Consider the following 26080-nt stretch of genomic DNA (forward strand, 5'->3'; position numbering starts at 1 on the left):
CAAGGTAAAATTTCTCATTAAATACATACCATGCCGTATCATAGCTAAAGAAAAGTTGAGCAGAGTTGACGATAAAATTTTATTTCTGACCAGAGTAATGAAAGATTTGTTTTCCATGCTTCAAAAAGGAAAGAAACAAAAGGTCTTAAGCAGGTTTCTGGCTTCTCTCTCGTTCCCTGCACATTGCAACCTCGCGTTTCTTGTTCTTCACTTTCTCTAAACCCAGAGGAGCGACAAAACAGGCAGCCTTGAAACAGCCCAAGCAGGGCCTGTGCTGGGTCCCAGAGCCACCGCCCCTGTGCCGTCTGCCCCGGGGAAGCCCAACGGCGTCGCCGTGTCACAGGCCCTGCTGCGCTGTGTGCGCACCCTTTAACGTGGGCCGGGGGCAAGGGTTTTAAGAGACAGGAACAGAAAGGCTGGACTTACCTCATACAATAAAGACTTGGAAAGCTTAGAACTTAACTAGAAGTTTCAAACTTAGTCTTGTGCCCACGTGTAACTTCTCAGCTACCCACCACGAAACGCACTTTTGGAAAGGCCCTCTGGCTCCTCACAACTTCACTGCTCGGCAGCATCAGACCTGCCATTCTTCAGAAGCGAAGTTACTGAAGTCGTGTAACCCCAAAGGGGCCGCACAGGGCTAGCCATTCTTCAAACACCCAACCCTCACCAGCAGTCAGTGCCCCCAGGGTCCGTCCGCTTTTACTATTTAACAATGCAACAAACAGACTTCTAACTTTTTTCCTACAGTAACAGATGTTTCCACATAAAAATTATAAAATTTAAGTGTTAAACTTCCTATTTTCTCTTTGGCAACTCCTGTTGCTTGGACAGTCTTCACTCTCCCCCTTTCATCAGAAAAAGCCACCTGACAAAGAGGGCAGGTCAAAGGGGAGTCGGGAGTAGCAGGCCTCCCCGCCCGCCAGCGTGGTCCCTGAGGTAGGCGTCCATCCGTCCTCGCAAAGGACACCTGGCGTGTGTGCGCGTCACCGCCCGAGCAGTCAGCACACACGGCGGGGCTCTCACCCAGTGCCCGAGCGCCACGCACCCCCGGGCTCTTCCGGGGTGCTCGACGGTTTAGGACGGAGATCCTGGGTGGAGTACTCTGACATTCTTCATCGTTTGGGACGGCACTGTGGTTACAGAAGGCTGGTTTTCAAGTTGCAGTTTTATTGGTTTGAAAGATTTCAAGACCCTCCAGCATCATCTGTTTAAACAAAAGGAAAGGAAAACCAAAACATTAACTGGATCTTTAAAAAGTATTTGCAGTGGGATTTCTACTTCAAAAACTGGTTATAGTTTTCCTCATGTACTAAAGACTTTGAACACACCTCCATAATGGAAACAGTAGCCACTGTCCAGAAATAGCCTGTGAATTATAACTACCATCAGGGGACAAAGTAAATTATGACATTAGATCTGCAAAGCTCTGGAAATCTCACACATACAACGGGAGCCCAGGGAAGTGGAGAGAAGGATGGAGGTCAGGGCGTGCGCGCAACGGGCCTGCCTGCAGGTGGGAGCCTGCCACGCGCTCTGAGCTCTCCTGCCGGCAGGAACGGCCAGCAGCACTGGGAAGATGACCTCGGGTCTCTCCTCCGCGTGCAGAACGGGACAAAGCTTTCTGGAAGAAAGTGGCCTTAGAGGGCTTTCTCTGTGAAGCCAGAGCTCCCTGGGGAGGAGGCTGCTGGTGTGGGTGCTGGCCTCCAGGGGGTCCCCGCTGACTGGCCTGCCCACTGCTCTGGAGCAAAGTCCAGCAGGCAGTGAGCTCTGCTGCCTGATAACACCACCCACGGGTCGCCCTGGGGGGAGAAAAGCTACGTACACGCAGCAACGGTCCACGCTCTGGACGGAGAACCGTCACCCGGGCCCGCTGCTCAGATCAGCAGGCCGCAGAGGAGCCCAGGCGTGCGGGCACAAGGAACAGGGCAGAGGCTAACGGGAAAGAGCCCCTGGTCCTGCAGGGACAACTCAGCGAACTCTAGTTTTAGCTTTTTATTTAGCTATAGATGTTCCTACCGGCTGAATTCACAATCCAAATATTTGCTAAAAGACTTCAAAGAATTTTATCCAAAATACCATCAAAACGGAACTCCCTCCGAAGATACATGCACTGACGTACGAATCTGAGGGAGGGGGTGCGGAGTCAGCCGCGGCTGGGGCGCAGCCACCAGCATACTCACCTCCACCACCTCAGCCGTCCCCTCCCGCCACCAGTCCTGACTCGGGCCACAGCGCGCTGCCAGCCGCCACTTAAAAACCTGCCATGTTTGCTTTACTTGACTAAGGTCTGGTACGAGTCTCTGCATTTATAACAGGCTGTTTCGACAGCACACGTTCCTTGCGGTGCAGAAGGAAGCGCATGCCGCAGCGCCGCCCCCAGCAGCCGCTGAGGAGCCAGCTTGGACGTGAAGCAAGTCAGTAACAGCGCGGTGAGGGCTTCGCAGCTCTCAGAAGTGCGGGGTGGACTGTTACGCAGGTGCTGGAGAGTGTTGTACTGAGGTTTTCTTATCTAACAGAAAATAAAGCCTGTTATCTGGAAACCCTCTATCCTAACGTTTTCAGGAATGGAGCAGTCAGGACAACCAGGAAATCTGAAAAGATACCTTCCTCATAAAACAACAGATGCTACGAGAGAGACTAGGTCAGAAAACAAGAGCTCTCAGAAGTTAACAATAACACTCAAAATTTAACCCAAGAAGTAGAATATGATTTTGAGAATCTCCCAGAAAGTTTTTGGGAAAAAAAGAAGACAAAATGAAAATTCAGATATTAGAGAAAACAGAACACAGCAGAAGCCAACCTAGGAGGTCCTAACTAACACGGTTCCAGGAAGAGGGAACAGAGAAGACAGCTGGAGGGGGCAAAAAAACCTGAGCAAGGGACATCAAAAGGGTTTCCACCTACAGATGTCCTCATGAAATGTCTAAACATCAAGGAAGAAGATCCTAAAAGCTTCCAGAAAGGGAAGCGACAGTTCACCTACAAACCACAGCAGTCTGGGCTGCAGACCCTCTTCCACAGGACACGCGGACACCCAAGACGGCAGAGCTCCAAGGGGGGATCGGAATGGTGGCTCCCGCACCACAGGCGACGAGCAGCCCCCGGGGAGCTGCAGGCCCTGCGTGGGGCCGAGAGGGCTCCCGGGGGACAGGCCAGCAGAGGGGGTGCGGGCGGGGAGAAGGCAGACCCGTACGGTGATCCAGGAGGGCGAGGAGGGGGCTCCAGGGCGACAGGTGCACACCGTCCAGAACGAGCAGGTGGGCAGAGGATGACTCGGGAAATGAGGGGCAGGGTGACTGAGAGAAAGCGCATGTTTAAAAATACCATGAAATGTGTTTTTTTGGACCATAGGAGGAAAAAGGAATCCAGAAATGCCTCAAAAAAAAAAAAAAAAAGCAACCCAACCACCACCAGTATGCAACAGTCAAAAACGGGAGCAGAGCTAATGGAATGTAAGGAAACACGGGACCTCGGTATCACAACCCCTCCGCTAGCGCAGCAGCCGGGGCCTGGGCCCAGGGGCGCGGCCCGCGGGCGCGCTGACCAGGAAAGACTGCTTCCTCCATGTTTCTTAAGTAATTGCTTTTGTTTCCCAACTTTTAGTGCCAACCTACAGACGGACCGGAAGGCGTATCCCCCTTCAATCCCGGAGCCCAGTGCCGGACGCCAAGGAGGCAGCAGCGGTGGGGGGGAGGCGGGGGGGCAAGGGCTGTGGCAGCCTAGGCTTCTCACTGGGAAGTCAAAATAACGTAAACAAGTGCACTAGTCAGGGACACAGAAACTACAGACTTCCGAAACCTGGCAGGAGACAGTATGAGTGAGCCAGGTCACCTTTCCTAGGGTCAACAGAGGTTGTCTATTTAAATGCACAGTTTAAATCAATATTTAAATAGTTCAAATAAATCTAATTCAGTGATAAGAGGTTAACAAAAAAATGACTCAAAGTGGTTTTCCTTGGAGACTACGGTGACATAAGTCAAGATGGTGCTCACCCCGGGGCAGTGAGGGAGCGATTGAAAAGCGATGGGGGGTGGGGGCAGCGAGGCTCCGACAACGTTCCATTTCTTGAACTGGAGATGACTACGTGGGGGTATTGCTTTGTGAAAATTCACTGGGCTGAACTTACAATTTGTGTGCTTTTTCTGTGTGTCTTTCTTCAACAACATGCTAACTTTAACAGACACCTTTTGGTGGATATCTCTGGGCGGCTGGAGTGACATACGCATTGCCCCCTCCACCAAGGGGCTTTGAAGCGGAGCACTGGAACTGAGGACACCCCACAAACAAGGCCTGCTGCACTAGGTCCCCCCGGAAAGAAAGGACACTGTACCAGTATCTGATTGTCTGGGTTTTTTTGAAACTTCAATTCCATTTTCTTCTAATTTCCTCTTTGCACAGTCCTGGCATGCATTACCTGAAAGGTGAAAACTTTAATTAAAAAGCTTATCTAAGGATGGCTGTCATCAAAAAGAACACAAACAACAAGGGTTGGTGAGGATGTGGAGAGATGGGAAGCGCTGTGCACTGCTGGGGGGAATGTAAACTGGCGCAGCTGCTGCGGAAAACAGTACGGAGGGTTCTCAACAAACTAAACAGAACTACCATACGACCCAGCAATCCCACTCCTGGGTATATATCTGAAAAAAACAAAGACACTAATTCGAAAAGACACATGCACCTCAGGGTTCACAGCAGCACTATTTACAGTTGCCAAGATATGGAAGTGACCTAAATGTCCATTAACAGATGACTGGATAAAGATGTGGTGTGTGTAATGTATACACAACGGAATACTACTCAGCCATAAAAAAGAAAAATGAAAAATTTGCCATTTACAGCAACATGGATGGACTTGGAGGGCATTATGCCAAGTAAAATAAGTCAGACAGAGAAAGACAAATACTGAGTATCATTTATATGTAGAATCCAAAAAATACAACAAAAAAGCAGCAGACTCACAGATACAGAGAACAAACTAGCATTTACCAGTGGAGAGAGGGAAGGGGGGAGGGACAATATAGGGGTAACAGATTAAGAAATATAAACTATTAGGTATAAAATAAGCTACAAGGATATATTGTACAACACAGGGAAAACGGCCGATATTTTATAATAACTATAAATGGAGTATAACCTTCAAAAAATTATGAAGCATTATATTATATACCTGTAACTTATATGATACTATACAGCAACTAAGCAACTATACTTCAATTAAAAATTTTTTGAAAATGAAAAAAAAAAGGTTATCTATTCTAGAATCTACCCTCTGAGATCCAGTCTCTAAATCTGATTTTACTGACACACTAACCAAATAACCCCTGCCACGTGCAACAGATGTCTATCAAGTTACTGCTTTTTTCAAAAGAAATGGATGGTTCTGGAGTCAGAGAAAGCAACTATAATAAATGTGACCTTTCACAAGGACATAAGGTAGAAACGGAAGGCTGAGGACAACTGTTGAAATTCCTAAACGGAAGCCCACCCAGCACGACGGCGTTTCCCGTCTGCGGCTCTGCCGGGGCCCGTGGGGACCCGGGGCACAGAGGCCCCCGCCAACCCAACTGACGGGCCGACGTGGGGAGACCTGCGCCAGGTTCACTCCAGGCGGGCGCAGCAGCCACTGAGCTCGGTCCCAGCTCGTCAATGAACAGGCAGAGTCGAGCCCAGGAGGATACTCATGTTCCAAACAAGTAATAAACAGAAAATTTTACAAGAATGCTCAGAACTTTGCAGTTAAAATCTCTGAAGGGGATGGGTCAAAAATTACTCCATCTTAGACCAAATGGTACGACACGAGCAGCGTCTCGTTCTGACCCCGGCGACTAACTCCGGGTTCTAGGACAGGCGGTTACTCTCAGGCGCCAGCAGCTGGCCCATGATGACAGCTGCCTCCCGGCCGAAGGGCTGCACTATTAACCCCTTCCTTGTGGCGGGACCACCACTGCTATTTCCATCGCTGGTGGGGCTGCCTGCACACAACACGGGCTAAGAATTTAACGTGACAAACACTTCTGTGACTTTATAAATGATGGCAGGAAGCCAGAGACGCGTGACGGCCAGAAACAGTCTGGTAACAATCAGTCGGCTTTACCCAGCAGCGTGGTGCTGTCCACTCGATCGGCATCTGGAGAAGAAAGGAAGACAGTCAGCACAGCCGAGGCTCCAGGCGCTTCCTCCTCGGCCTGCTCTGCTCCGGGTGGGGGGCTGCAGGAGAGGCCCGCCCGGCGGGAGCCCGCACTCACGTCCTCGGGACCGAGGGCTGGGGGCCGGCTCCCGCCCTCTCCTCTCCGCCTCCCGGGGCACCTGTGGGAGGCACCTGAGCCAGCCGGGCACACGGGACTGTCCCATCAGGGCTGTCATCGCTGGTGCGCCGCCCTCGCCTAACAGAAGTACCTCAAGAAGCTAAGTGAAAGTGTCCTTAGGGACAGAGTCACAGGTCACAAGTCCAGCAGGCCTTCAGCCCCGGCCAGCTGTCAAATCCACTCAGCGGCCAGGGTCCGGCCAGGGGGCCCGGCGGGGACAGGAAGCCCCCGCCGTCAGCCGGGTGCTGGCCCCCCAGGCAGCTGTGCGAGGGCAGGTGGGAGGGACAGTGGGAAGGGGCAGAGGGACTGGAGCCGCTGCCCCCCAGAGCGCGTGCGGGGACACAGCCAGTCACACGTTCCACTCTGCTGTCAGCCTGGGGTCCCGGGCACTAACTGGGCAGGTCGGGCCCCCCCCCGAGCCTGCCTCATCATTTAGCAACAGTGGGCGCTGTGACTAACGATGCAACAAGCACAAGAAGGTAGACTTGGGAGCGGCACGTGACGCGGCAGCAGTCCCTCCTCCCCCCTCAGCAAGCACTGCCTGCCGTCCTAGGTGTGCTTTTATTAATGGAAATGCAGCTTAAATCGGTCCATTTTGCTAATTATTAGCAATTCTGAAAAGGACCAGTGGGAAGAAATGAAGTTGCTAGATTATCTGTGCGTTCGGTCACTGTGATCTCAGCGCTGCCTAGTCTTCAAGGTCACTGCTGGTCACGTCCTGCCACCCCGGTGGTTAAGCCAACTCCACTGCGTGGGTGACCGCGACTGGGTTTCCTGTTACAACACGAGAGCCCACACAGACATTTCCAAGCCTGCCGTCATCCATGCTTAGTGCCACCAAACTCAAAGCCTTTATGTCCAGGTGACCAGTTTAAGAAGTGCTCAGTCACCTTGGTCATTCCTGGCAGATGACCAATTCCCCAGAAGAAGGGCCGAGGACATTCACCGAAAAGGTGTGTTGCACTCAGCAGAACAGGGAAAAGACATCATATGAGAACAGAAAGAAAAGTCTTCATAAAACCCCTTTGTGCCTCTGCAGCTTTAGCTTTTAAAACACAGTGACAGGGTGGAGGTACAAGACTCTGCCATTTTCCAGGTGTTCAGCGTCACAACCGACGGAGCTGCCTGGGCAGTGCCCCCTCCCGGGGAAGGCGACGTGAAGCTCGCCACGTCATGTGAGATGGGGACAGACGTGTGGGGCTCCAAGCACAGCTCTGCAAGGGGCAGGAGAGTTCTCCTTACAGACTGTCACCATCACACCAAGTTCCCCATCTGCTGTTTTTTAAGTACACAGAGACACTAAAAATAAATAAATAACGGGAAGACTGGCGCATCTGACTGTATGTAAAATTATACCTCAAATTTATGGTATGTAAAGTATATCTACAAAAAAAAAAAGCAAAAACTGGAAGAATCTTATCGGTTTTGTATATTGAAAAGTGAAAAAAAAAAATCCTGTACCTGGACTTCGCTGTTGGCAGATCTGAGCGGCAAGGTCTTGCACATATCCTGGAAAATAGTCAAAGCAGCCCCCGTAGGACACGACTTTAATTCCATGCAGAAGCATGTCCGCCTGGTGCTTGAAGAAGTGGTCTTCACTCTCCTTGAGCACAACCATGTAGTGCTCTAAGTCCACCTTGTTCGGCACCGAATAGAGGAAGAGAGCCTGGAATATCTGATCACGCAGGGTCTCTCCACAGCCCACAAACAGAAAAGACTTCGTGCAGTACAAGTTCTGGAAGACTTCCTGTGAAAGCCAGCAAGATCTTAGGACAGACCATAACGTCACACACTTGCTGTTTTAAATCGGGCTTCCTAACCGGCCTTTCCCAAGACCCACTGGAAGGAAGGCGGGAAGAAAGAGCCTCTCTGTCTCCAAGCCAGGGTCCCCGGCCCTGGCCCCAGACCCGTGTAGACACGCTACTGCCCACCACACCACCAGCAACCTTGTCAGTGCGGTCACTCAATTCAGACCTTCTAGAATTATGCACAGCTTTAAATGGTTAAAACATAAGGACATGAAGTTTTTTTTGGTTTAGAGCTGTGCACATGCAACGCCCTGGAATGAATGTCTCAATGGATCACAGGTGGGAACTTTGTGGGGAGGGGCCTGTTGTCCCGAGAACAGGGTTGTAGGGAGTGAGGGCAGGAGAGCTGAGGAGGGAACTGGTGACAATGACCCAAGGGAGTAGGCGCAGGGGGAGGCCAAGATTATTAATGGGGTCACTCAGGCACACAGCAGAGAATCACCAATTCAGACACCCAGACACCTCAGTGAGGTTCAGTGTCAGCAGGGCATCTCTCATCCCCACTGACGCCGTCCCTGAGGCAGCTGAAGGGCGTCAGCCCAGTCGTCCACGGGGCCACCCTGTGCACAGGGATCAGCACCGAGGCCAGAGGCCTGACTCCGAGCGTGATGGTGAGGCGGTGAGGACCCCGGGGCTCCCAAGAGCCATAATCAACGAGTTGATAAAAAGCTGGGAAGCAGCGTCTGCACACACCTCACTCTGTCAAGAATATCAAATAGCCTCAAAGAGTGAAATTTTAAAGCTAGGTTTTGAAAGCTAAAGAGATTGTGAAGCAGAGAAAGGAGAGGAGGTGGCTGAATGAACACAGAAGGGATGAGTGGGGAGGAGCAGCCAGAGAAGAATGTTCCAGACCGTCGGGGCCTGGAGTCTTGCCACACAAGCGCCACCACCCCCCTAGGCAAGAGGGCTGCACACTCCGCCCTACGGCTCAGCCGGCGCCAGGTCGGCCGGGCGTACCATGACTTCTGGGTCCTGAGTGACGTCTTTATATCCCGAAGGATCCAGCACCATCCCACAGGGGTCGGTGTACAGGCCGTGAATGTGCAGAACTCCGTACTTGATGTGGCCCCTCGCCCACTGCAGGACCTGCCGGGGAGCAAGCCGGACACACACGAGAGGGAAATGCCTGCATCGGCTCCTGGCCTCTCACCTACCTTGGAAGCAGCAGGAGAGATGCTTTACCTTATAGCTGTGCCCTTAAGACCCACGGGAACCTCGGCCGTTGGTGCTGGTTATTCACGCGCACCACCGCAGCAAGGGCTTCTCTAAAGCCCGAGACAGTGACAGAGAAGATACCTTCAGCATCTCAGAGTGTTTCGCCCTTTAAGACTGGTGCCTTTAGGGAGATCAGGACGGCCTTCACTTCTGAGTCACATGTTGTATTTTAATTACTGCTGTGTAAACATCGTTTTTACACCCAAAAGAGATGTACATGGAAAAAATAATTCCTCAGGTAGCTCTGTGTTGCCTTCATGTCAAGATGCAGAACAAGGTCCTTAAGGAGACGCACACCTTGTGCACCCTTTCGTCTCCAGGCCGGGCCTCTCGCATCAGAGGCGGGACTGCCAGCCCCAGGCCATCGACCGCCACCACTGCCCCTGCCACCAGGCACAGGCCCAGGGCCAGCCGGCGTCTCTGTTACACGCCATCTGCAGGGCATTTCCAGAGACACCATGTGCAGCAGCGAGCAGCCTCACAGACGGGCCCTCGCTGTCCCCACGTGCAGCAGGTGTTCTATCACGTGTCACCAGCAGCCCCGCCATGAGGGTGGCAGCACTTCTCCCGGCCCCCTCGCAAGGCAAGGGCCTGGGCCGCGACTGCCAAAGGGAAGCCCGGGGTTGAGCCGAGCCGGCACACTTCCTGGGTCCTGAATGGGACACAGTCTCAGTGTGCCTCAGTTTCCCTGCGTGTGGAGCGGGGCTGAGGCCTCCTCCCACGGTGGAGCAGGTTAACACAGGCAGCATGGGAGCTGGTGGTCATATTATAAGTCTTTAGGCAAACAGGTCACAGAAGTGCAGTCAATGTAATGAAATTATGTTCAACCTTAGTGACAAATAAAAACGTAACATGTGCTCCTATCCAGCGGGAGAAGTGTGCTCTGTCTTGTTTGTAGCACCACCGCATGCCGGCAAGATGTGGGAAATGGACTCCCCCTTACACAGCGCGGGCGCATGGACACTGGTAATCTTCCAGCAAACGCTTCAGTAATTTACATCATTTCTCTTTAAAACAGTCATACCCTTTGACCCTAACACTTTTCTAGGAATTTATTAAAAGTGTAAAAATTTCCCCTGTAGCATTATTTACAACTGTGAAGACTGCCAACAATGACAGGAAGGTGACAACTATAGTCTAGCCTCACAATGAAATTACATTTAAAATCATGCTTCTAAAAACAGCTTAAATGAAAAAGAATATGAAAACGAATACATGTATGTATATGTAGGACTGAAACATGATGCTGTGTACCAGACACACACTGTAACTGACTACACTTCAATAAAAATAAACAAGTAAATGAATCAATAAAAACAGCTTAATGACAGAAAATGCTCACAGCAGAGTATTAATGAAGAAAAATAGGGATAAAAACTTTACATACACTGCAACCCCAATTTGTTAAAATAAATAAATAAGTAAGCAAATTAACCACAATTCACAGCATCAAACTGGAGGCGACGTTGCCACCGTCGCTCCCGTCTAGAAGCAGGGGCAGCGCCCTCCGTCCCAGGCCCTTGCCGCTCCTTGCACGGTGGGGAGTAGGCGGCGCCTCCCTGACCACTAACTGACCGCTGCAAAGGTGGAGCCCGTGCCTCCCCGGCAGTGCAAACGTGCGGCCCAGCCCAGCCCCCGGCCCCCGGCCCGTACCTTGGTCTTGTCCTTCAGATCCAGGGACTCCATGGGCTTGTTCTGCTGCTGCCCGAAGATCTCCAGCAGGTTGTCGTAGTTGGTGGTCAGCACCATGGTGCCCCTGTCCATCAGGCTGAGGATGGACTGCAGCACCAGAGGGTTCTGGATGTGCTGCTCCAGGTTGTCGAAGACCTCCATCAGGCAGTCCTGGAAGAAGTTGGGCTTGGTGTCGCCCGTGCGCTATGGAGAGGTGGACCAGAGTTACAAAAACATCACCCGTCAACACCAGCGCGCCTAGGCGGGCGCTGCGACACCAGGTGCTAGGCTACGGGGGTTTTGTTTTGTTTTTTTTAAAGAAAGAAATCTGTTGACCTTGTAGGGTTTACTTTTGTTTTGTCTTTTTTTTGTGAGGGCAGAATTAGGGTTGTTTTTTTAATTTATTTTGACCAAGGTACTAGGATTGAAACCAGGACCTCGTGCATGCTAAGCATGCACTCTACCACTGAGCTGTCCACCCCCCCGACCTTGTAGAGTTTATTAAAAGAGGTAAAAGGAGGAGAGAGACAGATAACATGCAAATAATGTAAGTAAGACATCAACCGTGATGAAAAGCAAAGCAGAGAAAGGGGCGAGTACTGTGGGGACAAAGGGTGGACGGGCCAAAGGGCATCAGGAAGGGGCTGGGATACAGGGCGTGAGGAGAGGCTGAGAAGTGAGGAGCCCTGGAGAGAGCCGCCATCAGAGGGACGAACAGGTGAGACGGCACCGAGGTGACAGCACAGGCAGGGGCGTGAGCACCGGCCCGGCCTCCGGAGCTCAGTGAGGGCATGTGTCACAGGCAAGGTCAGAGGTGACCTGGAAGCTGGTCACGCGGGGCCCTGAGGACCACGCTGAAGACTGCGCCTCTCCCTCTGCTAGAGACACAAAGGCCCGGCTTCCTCTTCCTCATCAGTCTGCGAAAGTAGATGAAAGGCAGCGTGCCATGCTGCCAAGAGCTCCAGCAGGACTAGGGGGAGGTCCGGGGTGGATGCAGTGCCAAAGGCCGCTGCCGGGGGGGGGGGGGGGGGGGGGGGAACTGGCTGGCGCGGGAGGAGGGCAAACACACCCACCCTTGGAGAGCTGCTGTGAAGGGGACCGGAGAAGCGGGGGCGGGGCGAGGAGGACACAGGGTCAAGAGGCTTCCTGGTGCCGCCGCCTGTCCCACCTCCCCTCACCGGCCTCGCCGGGGCCGGGGGCACAGGCTGTGGAGCCTGAACTCCCTCCGCGTTCACACGCAACCCCTCTGCCCGCCCTCGGCTGGGCCGCCCCCTCCCCTCAGGCTCGGGAGTGGCCGTCACTGCTCTCCCCCAGGCATGTCCCTGCAGAGGTCGGCTGCCCCACGGCTGGCACGCCCTTTTCTGACGCTCTCCTAGCCCTCCCAGCCCCGAAAACCCCTCCACCGTCCCCAGGGTCCCGTCCTCAGTAAGCCCCCACGTCTTCATCCTCTCCTGGAAAGGTCCGCCTCCTTCCTCCACTGGCAGCCGGCTCCCCACACCCCTACACCCCGACGCCCCAACCAGCGGAGGTGTGGGGGTGCACAAGTCTCTCCAGCTCCACCTCTGTCATAGCTCGCGGTGGGTATGCCTGCATGTGGATGACCCCGTCTGTACCACAGCCTCTCAACTCCCCCAGCACTCTCCTACTGCGCTCTTGTCCCACCTCCACCAACCACGACGCAGTCACATCCCAAACTTTGTCATCACCAACAGCGGGACCCTTTCCAGAACCCCTGGTCCGGCCTCTCCCGCCACCTGCCCAGCTCTCCTGCACCCTGGCTCCCAGGAAACTTCGATCCCATCAGGACACGCTGCCACGACCCACCGCCTCTCACCTGCCACCAGCCTGACTTCTCCCGTCAGGCAGCCTAGACTCCAAGACGCAGCACTGCAGTTACTCCTCCAAACGCTGTCAACTTCCCTGGCTGTGCTGGGACTCCCTGGCAAAACCCCAACCCTGATAAAACTAACTCTCCACTTACGCTGAATCTGTTCTCAACCTGCTGAACATGGCTGGGGAAAACCACCATTCTGACTGGCCTCACTTCAGCTCTTTTTATGGAAGTTTTCAAAAAGACACAAAAGTAAAGAGAAGAGTAAGACAAACATTCATCTCCTTGATTCAACAAGTACCAACCGAGCTGGCCTCTCTTCAAAGGAATGACCTCCTCTGAACGGGCTCCCAGCCCTATGACCCTCCTCTGGTCCACCCCCTCTGCCTCCCCGGACAGGGCTCAGCTACTGTCTCTAAGGGACCAGGGAACAAGCAGCTGCAGGCTTCGCGGTCGCGGTCTCTGCGGCCGCTACCCAGCCCTGCCTGGGGCGGGACAGCGGCCACCGGCAGCACGCAGACGGGCGGCCGGCTCTGAGCTGACACACTCTCTTTATGAAAACAAGCAGCAGCCACCCCTGCCCAGTGATGCCAGCTGTCCCGTAAGAACAGGACGCCCACACCTGGCCAGTCACCCAGACTCTCCCAGACTCTGGTAAAGCCAGGTATGGCCACATGAGAACTCTGGCCAATGCCATGAAAACAGAGCGGGTATGTGGCTTGCCTGTCAAAATCCAGACGGGATGCCACACGGCCCTCCCTCCCAGTCCCAGTACCCCCCCCCAGAAGACGCACATCATTATGGTGGGAGTTGGGGCGGCAAACCTGGGGCGTCAGGGGGAAGCTGCAGAGTGACGATGGCAGACCAAGAAAAAGGAGCCCGCGTCCCCCCACAGCCACACCACTAGGCTCTCCCATGGCTGCCCACCCAGGCTTCTCTGTAGAAACACAAATGCAGTCACATTTGAGCCATGTGCTTTTAGGTTTCTTTTCACAGCAGTCTGAATTCTGCACGCTGGTTTTCATACTTTCTCCCTATCAATCCAACATCTCCCCACCCCTCAGACGACGGCTGTCCTTCAATAAACAGAACGAGAAACCTGCCACGGGCCAGTGCGCACGCGTCCTGGACGGCGATGACCTGGCTGAGACCTGGGTGAGAGCACCAGCCCCACTGACTCTGGGGCATCATCCAGCGAGCATCTCTGTCTCACCCACGTCCCTTCCACCTGCAGACACAGAAGCTACATCTTCTCCCACCTTGAAATGCTTAGGAACCACCTGTCATGAGGAGAGACGTGGCCGGCCGGCCTGCTCAGACCTGGACACCCCACCCTTCACTAACCGAGGCTGAGATCAGCAGGCTGGTCCCTGACACAAGCTCAGGTATCCATGCTCCGTCTGAAACACAGGTTGTTTCAGGAGCCCGCACAGCGCCCGGCATCCCCTCTGTTTAAAGAGACAATATTCAAATGGACTGAGAGATTTCTGGCTCATCAGCCCAGCTCTGTGGGAAACAAACATGATGCAGGCTTGTAGAAATTAAAACACTAGATTCACAGATTGACCTGTGCCCAGAATCAAGTTGCCCCCTGTGCCACCCAAAGTCCTTGTCTGAGAAGACTTACAGGGGACATCTTCCGGATGAGATCGTGGGCAACAACCAGCAGGTCCCGGTCCTTCATCACCTTCCTGCGGAACTCGGCCACGTCCCCTGGGTGCAGCACCTCCAGCTGCTCGGCGGCCTCGATGACCGCCTCGATGCAGCCCCTCCACGAGCAGAGGGCGGGGATGCCCGGGGCCACGGCAGCGCTGACACCAGTGCCGATGACCAGGAGCAGCTCCTGGGGCTGTTTCCGGATGAGGCTCTTTAGAAACTTCCTACTTAAAATCAAGGGAGGCAGAGAATGACAGTCAGCGTGGAAGTATTACAACCACAAAGAAAAACAGTGCAGTCTGGGAACACCTGTGAAGGGTGAGGTCAAGTACAGCCTTGCACTGGACACACACACACCGTCCCCCTAGTTTATACTAACTGGAAGTAAATCCTGTACATTGTTCTTTTTTGTGTATTAATTTCACATGCTTTATCCTCATCCCATAAGGGACTTGGAGACAGTTGTGTCTTCCTCACTTTGAGTCCCCCATGGTGTTGAGCACATTTAAGTGACAGACATTTATGAACAGCAAAGCTCAGCAGTTTAATTTCCCTTAAAAATGCAAAGAGCTTCTACATACAAACGATGATGACAAAATGATCCCTGCTTGCAGCGACAGAAAAGCAAACCCCTGGCAAAGCGCCGGCCCTCCGCTACGCAGCAGTCCCAGCCCACCCTGGCAAGCACCCCTCCTCCAGCCTCACTTCACAACAGCGTAACCTGCCCGCTGACAGAGACGTCTTTCCTGCAAGGCGTGGCACCCCTGGTCTTAGATGTGACCCTCTGATCACTTGCTGCTTGGTGTGGGGACCAGGCTATGGGCACTTCCTTGGGCAGAAAGGAAACTGCCTTCTGGAACATTTCTCACGTGGAAGCAAGGGGTAGTTACAGGGCCCTTGAGCTCCCCTCCTGACCCAGTGTTCTCACCCCACTTTCGCCCTCGTAGGTACTAAATAACAGACAAGGAGGCTTGTGATGGAGGCCATAGACCTGTCTGAAAGTGTAGTCGACTTTATTTACCTTGATTTTTGTTCACTTCTGTTTGTTGTCTTTTCCACTGAATCCATCTGTGAATCCTAAAGAGATTCAGAAGCAACTTCTACTTCCCAGATAAAAGTTCTCTTATTAGTATCCTGGAAGAGAGATGAGGCTGGAATTAAAATCAAAGGTCCTGGAGCTTTCTTTAAATTAGAATATCCAAAAAGCATCATCTATAAAAACATACATCCAAAACGGTTCCTAAGCCCCCATTTCCTAACTCGTGATTTGCAGGCCAGGCCAAGTCTCAGACTCAGCTTCTCCAAAGTGCTACACTGGACAGAAAAGGGAGGAAAACCAGGTGACGGAGCACAGCTGGAGCAGTGGGCTCGGTGCTGGGTGTTTGCACATGGACCTGCTTATGTCTGTGTTTCAGAACAGCCTCCAGTTGACATGAACACAAATGACTTATCACAGGAAGAAGACGATGCACGTGGCATAAAAAAGTAAGCCAGATACGGCGTCCAGGGGACCATGAGCTCTGCAGGCTACTGAGTGGTGCACTTGAGATAGATCGTGACACTTCGAGCAAGTCTTCTGAGATGCCAGGCCTCCCCTTGGCCGTACTGAAATCCAGACCAGCCAAATAAAATCCAGTCCAAAAAACAGTCAAAATACAAGGTCAATTCTTAGCTTACATGAAACAGGAATCTTAAACCAGCTAGGTCCCTGTTGCCAAACTATTTCCATCTTCTACAGTTTTTCCAGAATCATATTTCCCCCTAATTCTATAATACTTATTATCAAGAAGGAAATATATTAAAAAAATGTTAACACTGTTGGTGAGTATGCAGTTTGGTGTAGCCGTTATGGAAAACAGAATGGAGATTCCTCAAAAAACTAAAAATGGACTTACCATATGATCCAGCAATCCCACGCCTGGGCATATATCCAGAGGGAACCTTAATTCAAAAAGATACCCGCATCCCAATGTTCACAACAGCACTATTTACAATAGCCAAAACATGGAAGCAACCTAAATGTCCATCGACAGATGACTGGATAAAGAAGTTGTGGTATATTTATACAATGGAATACTACTCTGCCATAAAAAAGAATAAAACAATGCCATTTGCAGCAACATGGATGGACCTAAAGATTGTCATTCTAAGTGAAGCCAGAGAATGCCAGAAAGAGAATGAAAAATACCATATGATATCACTTAGATGTGGTATCTTAAAAAAGACAAATGAACTTATTTACAAAACAGAAACAGACTCACAGACATAGAAGATAAGCTTACAGTCACCAAGGGGGAAAAGAGGGTGGGAAGATTTGCAGATACTAACTACTATAAATAAAATAGATTAACTACAAGTTTATACTGTATAGCATGGGGAACTATATTCAGTATCTTGTAGTAACCTATAATAAAAAAGAATATGAAAATCGATATATGTTAATGTATGACTGAAGCATTATGCTGTACACCAGAAACTGACACAACATTGTAAACTGACTATACTCCAATAAAAAATATATATACATATACAAGAAAAAAAGAACATGAAAATGAATAAATGTATGTATATGTATGACGAACTATACCAGGAACTGACATTGTAAACTAACTATACTTCAATTTTAAAAAATTTTAATATATATAAAAAGGAAATATATGGAAAAATAAAGTTTAAAAAGCCCATAATCCTACTATCTACAGGCAGTAACTGTTAGCATTGTACATTTCCCTCTAGACTTTTTACTTTAAAAATTTTACATCCTTTGGGACCATAGGCCATATCCTACTTTTTAAAAAAAAATTTTAAATTTTATTTCGAGGGGGAGATAATTAGGTTTGTTTATTTATTTTTTTAATGGGGGGACTGGGGAATTGAACCCAGGATCTGGCGCATGCTAAGCACGCGCTCTACCACTGAGCCATCCCCTCCCCGCCGCCATGTCCTCCTTTTTTCATGCATTATAATAAAAGCATTTCCCTCACATTATTAAACTGTTCATAAACACAAGTGCAGTAGCTGCATACATGAACCTCCTCGTTACTAAACATCAGTGCGGGATGTTACTGTAACACTGACAACCATCTTTGTGCACAAGACTTTTATCTGTTTTGAAATTATTTATTCAGGAGAGATTTCTGAAAAGCAGAACTTCTGAGTTAAAGAACATGGACTCTGTACAACACCTCAGCACACACTGCCAAACTGCTTTCCAGAACAGCGGTCAGCAGAATACACCAGAGCCCTCTCTGCATCTCCTACGCGCACTGACTGAAAAGCACCTTTTCACAAGTGTAATCTTTTTCCCCTCAGTTAGAATCAGGTCACCAGAAGGAATTTTCCAGGGTAAGGAGACAAGGCTTCATCAGTCTATGAGCAGCATTATTAGATTTTAAAACTAAACACGGCCCTAAGAATAGCCCCGAAGATGCAGATACAACTTCGTGTACATGCCAGTGAACCCCCAACCACCCCCCCAACCCAGGGCAAAGGCTCAGAGCTTCCATCAAACTCCCCAAGGGTCTGTGACCTTTCCCCAAATGTTAAGAGCCCACAGTGTGCAGGTGAGGAAAATGCTGCTCACAGATGCCGCCCAAGGCTAGTGCTCAGCCCCATCGCCCCTCCCGCTGCGGGTTACCATCCAGGTCATCTGTTTCTAGATAGCCTCTCAGGAAAGGAACAAATATTGAGGTTTTCCACTATGTTATGTAACTGCTAGTATAAGCAACCTTGGGCCCCAGCCCAGAGATTTCAGTGACTGACCTAACTACTCGCCAATCCTCAGGTTTAACAGCTATAAAATAGGAAATCTTTTAACTGACTGAGTTTCGAAAGCTTGAGAATCTCTCATATGACGTGTTCTGGACTCAAACTGCCGAGTCAAAGAGCTCAGGCGCCCACAGACTCCCTTCTCAACCTCCCACTGCAGGACGGAACTCCGAGTCACTCTTACTCAATCCTATGTGAGAAGTTAATACCAGATGCTTACAGACTCACTAATCCAACTGCCCCCCAAAACAACCTGCATCACTTGAAAACAGTTACTCCTTCCCACCTGGGAGGGACTCTCAACTCACCCTGCTCCACACAACATCCTACAATGCTTTTTTAAACAGTCTCTGGTTAACCAATGACTTAAGAAATCACATGCCCCAAACCATTACTATTGTGAAGAACTTTAAAAATCTCTCTCTAGTTCTTTCAATTATTGTTCAACTGCTTCTGATGCTCCGAATATGCATGATCATAAAAACAAACTGAAAACCCAAACATTTACATATCTGCAAAAAGTCCGAGTAAACTAAACTTCTGTGGGCTGGACTTAACTCCAAAATTAAGTGATTTCAAAGTTTTCCAGAAGAACAAGTTATCACTACAAGCACCGAACACTTGCGCAACAGGTGCGCGCTCACACTCCTGTGTCGTTCGGTGCTGGTTTTAGTGCTCAAACCTCTCTCTGCTCCTGAGCCTGGCTGTCCTCAGCACTTCCAGCCGAACCGCGCAGGCTCCAAACTCCGCAGGCAGATGTGCCTCAAGGCTTTAATACTGATGTGTACCTTTAAGAATCAAAGCAGCCAACACGGGAAGTACCCAGTTACGCTAAATCTCAGCACAATAACTCTAGTGATGAGCGCATAGCTGCCCATATTTAGACATTTACAGTTCATTATAACAAGTTTATAAAGACATTACCTCATTTCCTGTTCTTTCAGCAACATAATTATCGGAGCCAAACCTCACAATGACTTAGAAAGCACCCCAAGCCCTCCTGGTTTGGAAATCAAGGACCAAGCAAGAGGTTCCAAAGCACTTAGTACCTGCCCCTGGAAGTTTCTGTAGGACAGCGAGCCTCAACGCAGTTCTTCCGAGCCGGTCCGCTTCCAGCCTCCAGTAACAAAAGCCTTCCGAGACCTTTTAGAAGCTGCATCTTTTGGTTTCCTTGGTGATTATGTCGTCACCACAGTTTGCAGGCCCGAAGCCAAGTCATCATAGCAACCCATTTTTTTTTTCAAGGACGTATCAGCATTTCCTGAAAGCAAAATCACGCCCCAGCACAGATTTGTATAAATAGTTCCATCCTCTTTATCTGAAGCCATGAGTAAAGGTCTGACAGGACGCTTTCTGCTTAAATGTGAGACCATAAGTGCTTACGAATGGAAATAAAGAGCAGCCAGAGGCTGCCTTATTCTTGCCCAGCACCCAGCACTAAATAAATGCTCATCAAACTAAGTTGAATGCAAACTAGAATAAACTACAGACATGGAACTTGTCACTCACAGCTGGCAAAACAAAGCCCCCACCCCCAACTCCCCAGCTCCACTGTGGTAGCTTACTCATCACCTCCCCCATCGCGCCTCCTGGTACCCGGCTCTTATACAGTTCAGTCCCCTCCCTCCCTGACTTGGCCAAGGGGATGTGGGCAGGCAAGCGTGTGACAAGCACACTGACACTGGAGCCTGCTCCTGGAACTCGGCCTCGTGGAGCCCAGTCTAGCCCCCAGTGGGGAGCCAAGGTACCCCAGCTGACAAGCAGCACCAATCACCCAGCAGATGGGCACGGCTACCAGAGCCATTCAGTGCCGGTGCAGCAGCTAGAGGACCACAACTGCGTGACCCCAGCGAGACCTGCTGGACCAGGCCCAGCGCGGATCTACAGAACTGGCCGTTCTTTGAAGCACTCATCCAGGTTCTACGCTGCCAGAGAGAGCAGAGGGGTGGGAAAGAAGACAACAGTATCAAGACCAAACAAACAAAAAGGCACAGATCAATGAGTGAAAGAGTCCATAAAGTCTGAAAGGGAGGGAGAGAATGTCAAGAATAGGAATATGTTACAAGGCGCATAATAGAAAAACTTTAATTAAAACTAATCACTTTCTATTACAAATCACTTTCACTTATCAAGTACAAACCATGAATTAGAAGTTTCAAGTCTGGAGGACCCTCAAAAATATCCTTAGGAAAATCTCTTCATTTCTTTCTATACATAATGACATGGATTTTGAGCGGTATAAGAGAATGTGGAGGTGAGTGCTCCCCATCGTACAGCCCCTTACAACGAAGGAAGAGGGGCGCACAGCAGACATACACTCTCAACACACCCCTCTTACACAGCAGGGGAGGGTATATCGAAAATATTCATCAAAATTTCCAAAGGGTGAGTTTTAACTCATCTGTAGCCGATGCATACAGTGATGGACTAAGATGCCCCCAGGCCACTGGGACTGCAAATGGCTTGATTCCTGGACAGGCCGGCCACACAGCAAGCTCTCACCCTCAATATTATCATTCTGCTACTGTTACAAAAGCAACCCACACTAAGAAATGATTTATAAATCAGCTACTCACAGGAGGCAGGAGACCTGGAAATACTAGTATTAAGTGTAATCCATGTAACCACTGTGGTTCCCAAGGACTGGAATGTCCTTAAAGGAAGCCAAACCCATTGCACACCGACTACACCCTGGCAGGTCTGAGGCCTCCAGCCATAACACAAGCTCTTCCCTGCACCGATCAGCACTTTACGGCAATATACAGGGGAGGGCCCGTGGCTATTCAACTCACAGCTCCCTGACACTGACTCACATGGTTGTTAACATCACCCTCACCCCTTACCCTGATCTGACTGCCGCAAGCTGCCTTTTCCATAGCAATCTGGTTCCCCGTGATGACTCGGGAGGAGGGAACAGAAGCAGAAATCACTGGGCAACAAGAGTAAGTTTTCAAGTACCTTTGGCAGTCAGACTTCCTGAATCACCTGGCACTGCTGGAGAGCTTGATGAGAATCACTAGGTTCACCTGAGCTAGAAACAAGGCACAAATGGAAGAAATTAAGCTTCCAGGACTGCAAAGGAGAGGCTCACCCTGACACCACAACAACACCTGGAGCAGCGCTGGAGCAGCACCGGCACTGGGGCTGTGGTGGAGAAAACACAGGACCTGGAGCCAGGAGACACCACATCCCGAGCCCTGAGACCCTTCCAAACCTCAGTTTTCAAGTCTGTCAAGTGGGAATGCCATCATCCACACTGATTGGACTGTTGTGAAGATTTTTAAGTGAGTCAATATCTGAAAGGTAATTAACACAAGATGTTTATCCCTGACTATGAACTACCAGCCTATCTCCCTCAGCAACAGCCAGCTTTCACTCAACACTGCTTTCCCAGGGCGGCCCCCACAACTGCATCTTCACTTCAACTCGGCTCCGACGGAACTGAAACCCAGGCCGGACCAGCAAGGGATCTTCAGGATGGACTGCTTTCCTCAATTTACAGGAAAACAAAATTTACAAAAAATGTACAAAACCTTAATTTGAAAACATGCTACTTAACCAGTGATTTTTTATTCAGTCAAAATAAGCTGTGGTGGAGGAAAAATGCTTATTTTGTAATGACCTAAATGTGTTTATTTGCTTCTTGAAACCAGCAGACCTTCAAACAGAGTTGCTTGGGCACACATGCTCAAATCAAGAAAACAACAAAACCCACCATTAATAAAAAATGTAACGGTCACAATTTAGCTCAAAAAGCAACATTAATTAGTGACACTTTCTACACCCTAATTAGATTCAAGGGAAAGTACTAAGCACTTTACACGCCTTATCTCATTCAATCCTCTCCCAACAACCCTGTGAAGTGGCTCTTACCTCTCACCTGGCCAAGGCTGACATTAAACCCTTTTAAGAGGCCAACCACCAGGGCAAGTGCAGGGCAAATGCAGTCCGGCACGCTTCCTCCTAACATCCTTGCAGCTCAGCAAGGCAAACAAATATACCTGACATTTTACTAGGAACACTGCCAACAGCTAAAGCGTTCGCTGTTTTAACAGCTCGTTCATCAGATGTGACACGTTGCACAACTCAAATAGACACGCTACTTAATAAGCCAATAATGGTAAAAATACACCAATACAGAGGTCAAAGGCATGCTGAACCTCCAGCATTTATCCATCCCAAGAGGAGTAAGAGATGTTCTAGAAAGTAAACCTCCAATGAAACATAAAATTATAGAATCTTAGAGCTGCAGTGCTCTTAACGGTTATGTGAGGCCAAATACCCTATTTTATAGATGTGAAAATTGAGACTCTGAGAGGCAGTGACTTGGTGAAGGTACCCCTGGGAATCAGGGAGTCAGGGGCAGGCTACACACTCACTCCTGGCTCATGTCCCCCAGGCTCGCCACTATCCTGGACACCACTTGGTCCACTGCGACCCCAAAACTCCATGTAAGGCACTCATTTCCACCTCTTTTCACCACCAAATCTTTACAAATACCAAGCGGCAGTTAGGCTGATCTGCAGGTTCACCTGCTTCCTAACCCTGTTCATCTTCCAGAAATGCATCAGAAATGGCCATGAGGAAGATCTGAGAGGCAGCAAGAAGCCTCGGGCAGAACAAGCAGCTCACACAGTTTTCTGTTTGGTCCCCAGGCCGGCTTATCACACAGCTGTCCGCATTAACTTTAGCGGGGACCAGATAAGGAGGGCTCAGCCTGGAAACAAAGCCACCAAGAGGACCTCATTCTCCTGGGAAAGAGACCTGCAGGCTCCTTGTGGGAGGAAGAAGAGTCTCACAGAGAGTCCAGGCTTAGAAGTTAAACAACCAGGTACTGCCTGTACTAATTAATATGGGAGTAAGTTAGCCTCTGAGCTGTACTTCCTTTAACTGTTAAAAAAAAAAAAGAAATAGTATCTTATATCCCAGGGATGCTGAAAACATTAAAAGGAGTAACCTTTAGAAGAACAAAGCCTACAACAGTGTGATTCCCACTACGCCCCATGGATGTGATGGGTATCCTTCCTGGATTTAGTCAATTAAAATTAAATAAAATTTAAAACTCAGTTCCTCCATCACACTAGTCACTTTTAAGTGCTTGACAGCGTGTCGCGTGTACTGAAGAGCACCCACACAGATCACTTTCATCATCACGGAAAGTTCTATTGTACAGTGTTATCCTGCAGTCTCCCTCCCCTCGGCCAAGCCCAGACTTCAAAAACAAGTCCTGTGGATTTCTCTCCCTAAATTGCTCTCTAAACCACACCCTCTATCACTGCCTCACAGTCCTCACAGCTTGTCTGGACTGCTGGCAGCCACCCTGCTTCCAGCTTCGGCCTCTCTGGTCCCACAGTCTCCAGAATGACGCTTCTGACACAACACATCTGAACTTCTCTCCTTCAAAGGCCTTCCAGTTCCTTTAGGACCCTGAGCCCAGCTTCCCAGTGCTCCATGATCTGGTTCCATCTCAGCCTCAGCCTCTCGTCCCCTGGCCCACTGCACCACTGTGCACCTCCTGCGTGGACTCTGGGCTCACTCTGCCACACAGACACAGTCACCGTGACAAGGCCCAAGGTGACCTGCCCTATGGGCAAAAGGACAAAATCTCGCCTAAAGGGAGTAACAAGGTTCCAGAGTCAATCCCTGGACAGAAAACTGAAGGCTGAGACAGGAAACAACTGGAACAAAGTATTTTGGGTCTAAACTTTAAGAGGACGCCACGGTCCTCACTACCACCACCCTGGTCCAGGTCACCTTCCCCACTCCTGTGGTCTTGCTTCCCCCAAACCATTCTCCCACACCAGAGCCAGTGACTGTTCAAAACCACAAAAACCATCTTCACTCCCCTCCTTAAGCCCCTCAATGGCCCCCCACTCCCTTCAGGTGCCAAATCCTCTCCTGGGCTTCAGAAGCTCCTCACTCTTTGGGACTCCTGTCTCAAGCCCTGCCCTCTGTCAAATGTCCCAGTTTCTCCCATTCTGGTCTCTTCTCTATTGACCAACTCCCATTTTCCTTCGGCTCTGAGCTGGATCACCACTTACTCAGGGCGATGGTAGAAGCAGGAACCCAAGAAAGGGCCAGGGGCAGGGTGGGCCTCCGGGAATAAAGCTAGATCCTTTCCACTTTAGAGTCCCTCTAAGAGCACCCTGAGGACCTTGTTCTTAGGAAGATACGACCTCTTTAGCCACACTTCTTGGTTTCCAGAATCAGATGTGCTTTGTGGTGTGCCTCAAAGCCTTTTCGCATACAGTTCTTTTCCTGGAATGACCCTGGCAAACTTCTCCTCAACCTCCACCTTCAAGATTACTGGTCACTCTTCCTTCCCTCCAAGAAGCCCTCCATAGCACCCCTTCCTGAGAATCCGACCCGCACCCCCAGCTAAGTGCAGTGCCACTACACTGTTACCACGTTATTAAAACTACGTACTTGCTTGACTACTCCCTCCAGTGCGGCCCTGAGAGCAGGGACTGTCATCTCCAGCTCCAGTGCCAATTCTTGGAAACTAGTCTTTTGGGTCTGGACTTTAAGAAGCTTAGCCATGCTTAAGGAAGCCACAGTCCTCACTGCCACCACCCTGGTCCATATCACCTCCAAACAATTCTCTGGCATCACAGCCATTTTAAAAAATGTTAGCTCCGTGAATGAAAAAATTAAGAGGAGAGAACTTCAAAAAATGCCCCAAGTCCCTCACCTACTTAGCTCTGCCTCCCTCCACATCAGATCTGATCTCTAGGCTCTTCTGTGGGGCCACACGAGTCTCACTAAAGAGCATTAAAAGTTAAACACTGTCCTGCTTTGGCCTCAATGCAACAGTAAACACAAAGTGCTAAGATCATAGCCCCTGCCTGGTTACAAAGAGTCATCAGGTGACCCATTATATGTCTCTACATCTTTTATGTTATCATCAAGAATTCACAACCCCCATGGAATACTTTCACAGAGCACCCATGGGCCCCCAGACCTCAGGCCAGAGAAATCCAGCATTGAGACCTGCGCGAAGAAAGAACCAAAAGGGGACTGAACCTCAGGGCAGGTGACAAAGAGGGCAGGGCAGATGCCGAGGGTGGGGGTGGCGGCCCAGGGACCTCGGGGGCTAAGGAGAGATGGCACGGAGGGCCTCACGGCCCAGGGGAATTCTGCGGAGGCCTGGGGATGGGAAAATCTGGGACGATCTCGGGGATCCTGAGGGACTCTTGGGGGGTTTCTGGACATGAGGATCCTAAAGGGTCTCGGGGCCCTGAAGAGTCAGGAGGTCCTCAGGGGGTCTCGGAGTCTAGGGGAAATCCTGAAGGGTTTCGGGGCTTGAGAGTCCTGAAAGTGAAGGGGCTAGAGGTGGCAGGGACTAGGGGTCCTGGAGGGGCCGGGGCGGATCCCGAGGGGTCTCGGGGGCTGAGGTTCTCAAGAGAAAGGGGGGGGGGGGTCTTGGGAACCGAGATCTGTCGAGGTCCTTGAGGTGGTTGTGGATCCAGAGTGGCGGGAGCCGGGGGTCCTGTGGGTGCGGGACGGTTCCTGAGGGCCTCGGGGTCTTGAGGGGCTCTCTACCCGGCACCCCCGGGCCTCCCCCACCTGCCAGCTCACCTGCGGCGCCGCCGAGACGCTGGTCGGAGGTCGCGCTCCCGCCGCCTACTCCGACTCAGCGGTCCAAATCTTCCGGGGCTCTGGGCGGCCGCGCGCCCGTTGCGCTGGGCTGGGCCGGGCGGAAGGCGGTCCGCGGGGAGGGAGACAGTACGTGCACCTCGGGTGGGAGCCGGAGCCGGAGCCGACGCCGCGAAGCCCTCAGCAGCGACTCCCATGGAGGCCGGCCGCCCCGGCGCCGCAAAGCC

General features: G+C 50.7%; 1 protein-coding gene across 8 annotated transcripts; it reads right to left on the bottom strand.

Annotated features, from left to right (window-relative positions):
• Nucleotides 1-65: 65 nt before the first annotated feature.
• On the bottom strand, nt 66-26080 carry FAM118A (family with sequence similarity 118 member A). 8 transcript variants are annotated; one of them, XM_031463429.2, is made up of 11 exons: nt 25836-26080; nt 21216-21288; nt 19307-19518; nt 15511-15623; nt 14461-14713; nt 10985-11206; nt 9074-9202; nt 7770-8055; nt 6098-6130; nt 4334-4417; nt 66-1207 (listed from the first exon to the last, which is right to left on the bottom strand). In XM_031463429.2, exons 4-11 carry the CDS (start codon nt 15555-15557, stop codon nt 1188-1190), a joined length of 1074 nt encoding a protein of 357 aa, XP_031319289.2. In that variant the 5' UTR covers nt 15558-15623; nt 19307-19518; nt 21216-21288; nt 25836-26080; the 3' UTR covers nt 66-1187. The 8 variants fall into 8 exon arrangements, with proteins under 8 accessions (XP_031319289.2, XP_064347443.1, XP_031319284.2 ...); XM_064491373.1 differs by having other exon boundaries at nt 10985-11173; nt 14461-14716; XM_031463424.2 differs by having other exon boundaries at nt 14461-14716.

This window comes from Camelus dromedarius, chromosome 11, assembly GCF_036321535.1.
Source record: "Camelus dromedarius isolate mCamDro1 chromosome 11, mCamDro1.pat, whole genome shotgun sequence".
Lineage (NCBI taxonomy): Eukaryota > Metazoa > Chordata > Mammalia > Artiodactyla > Camelidae > Camelus > Camelus dromedarius.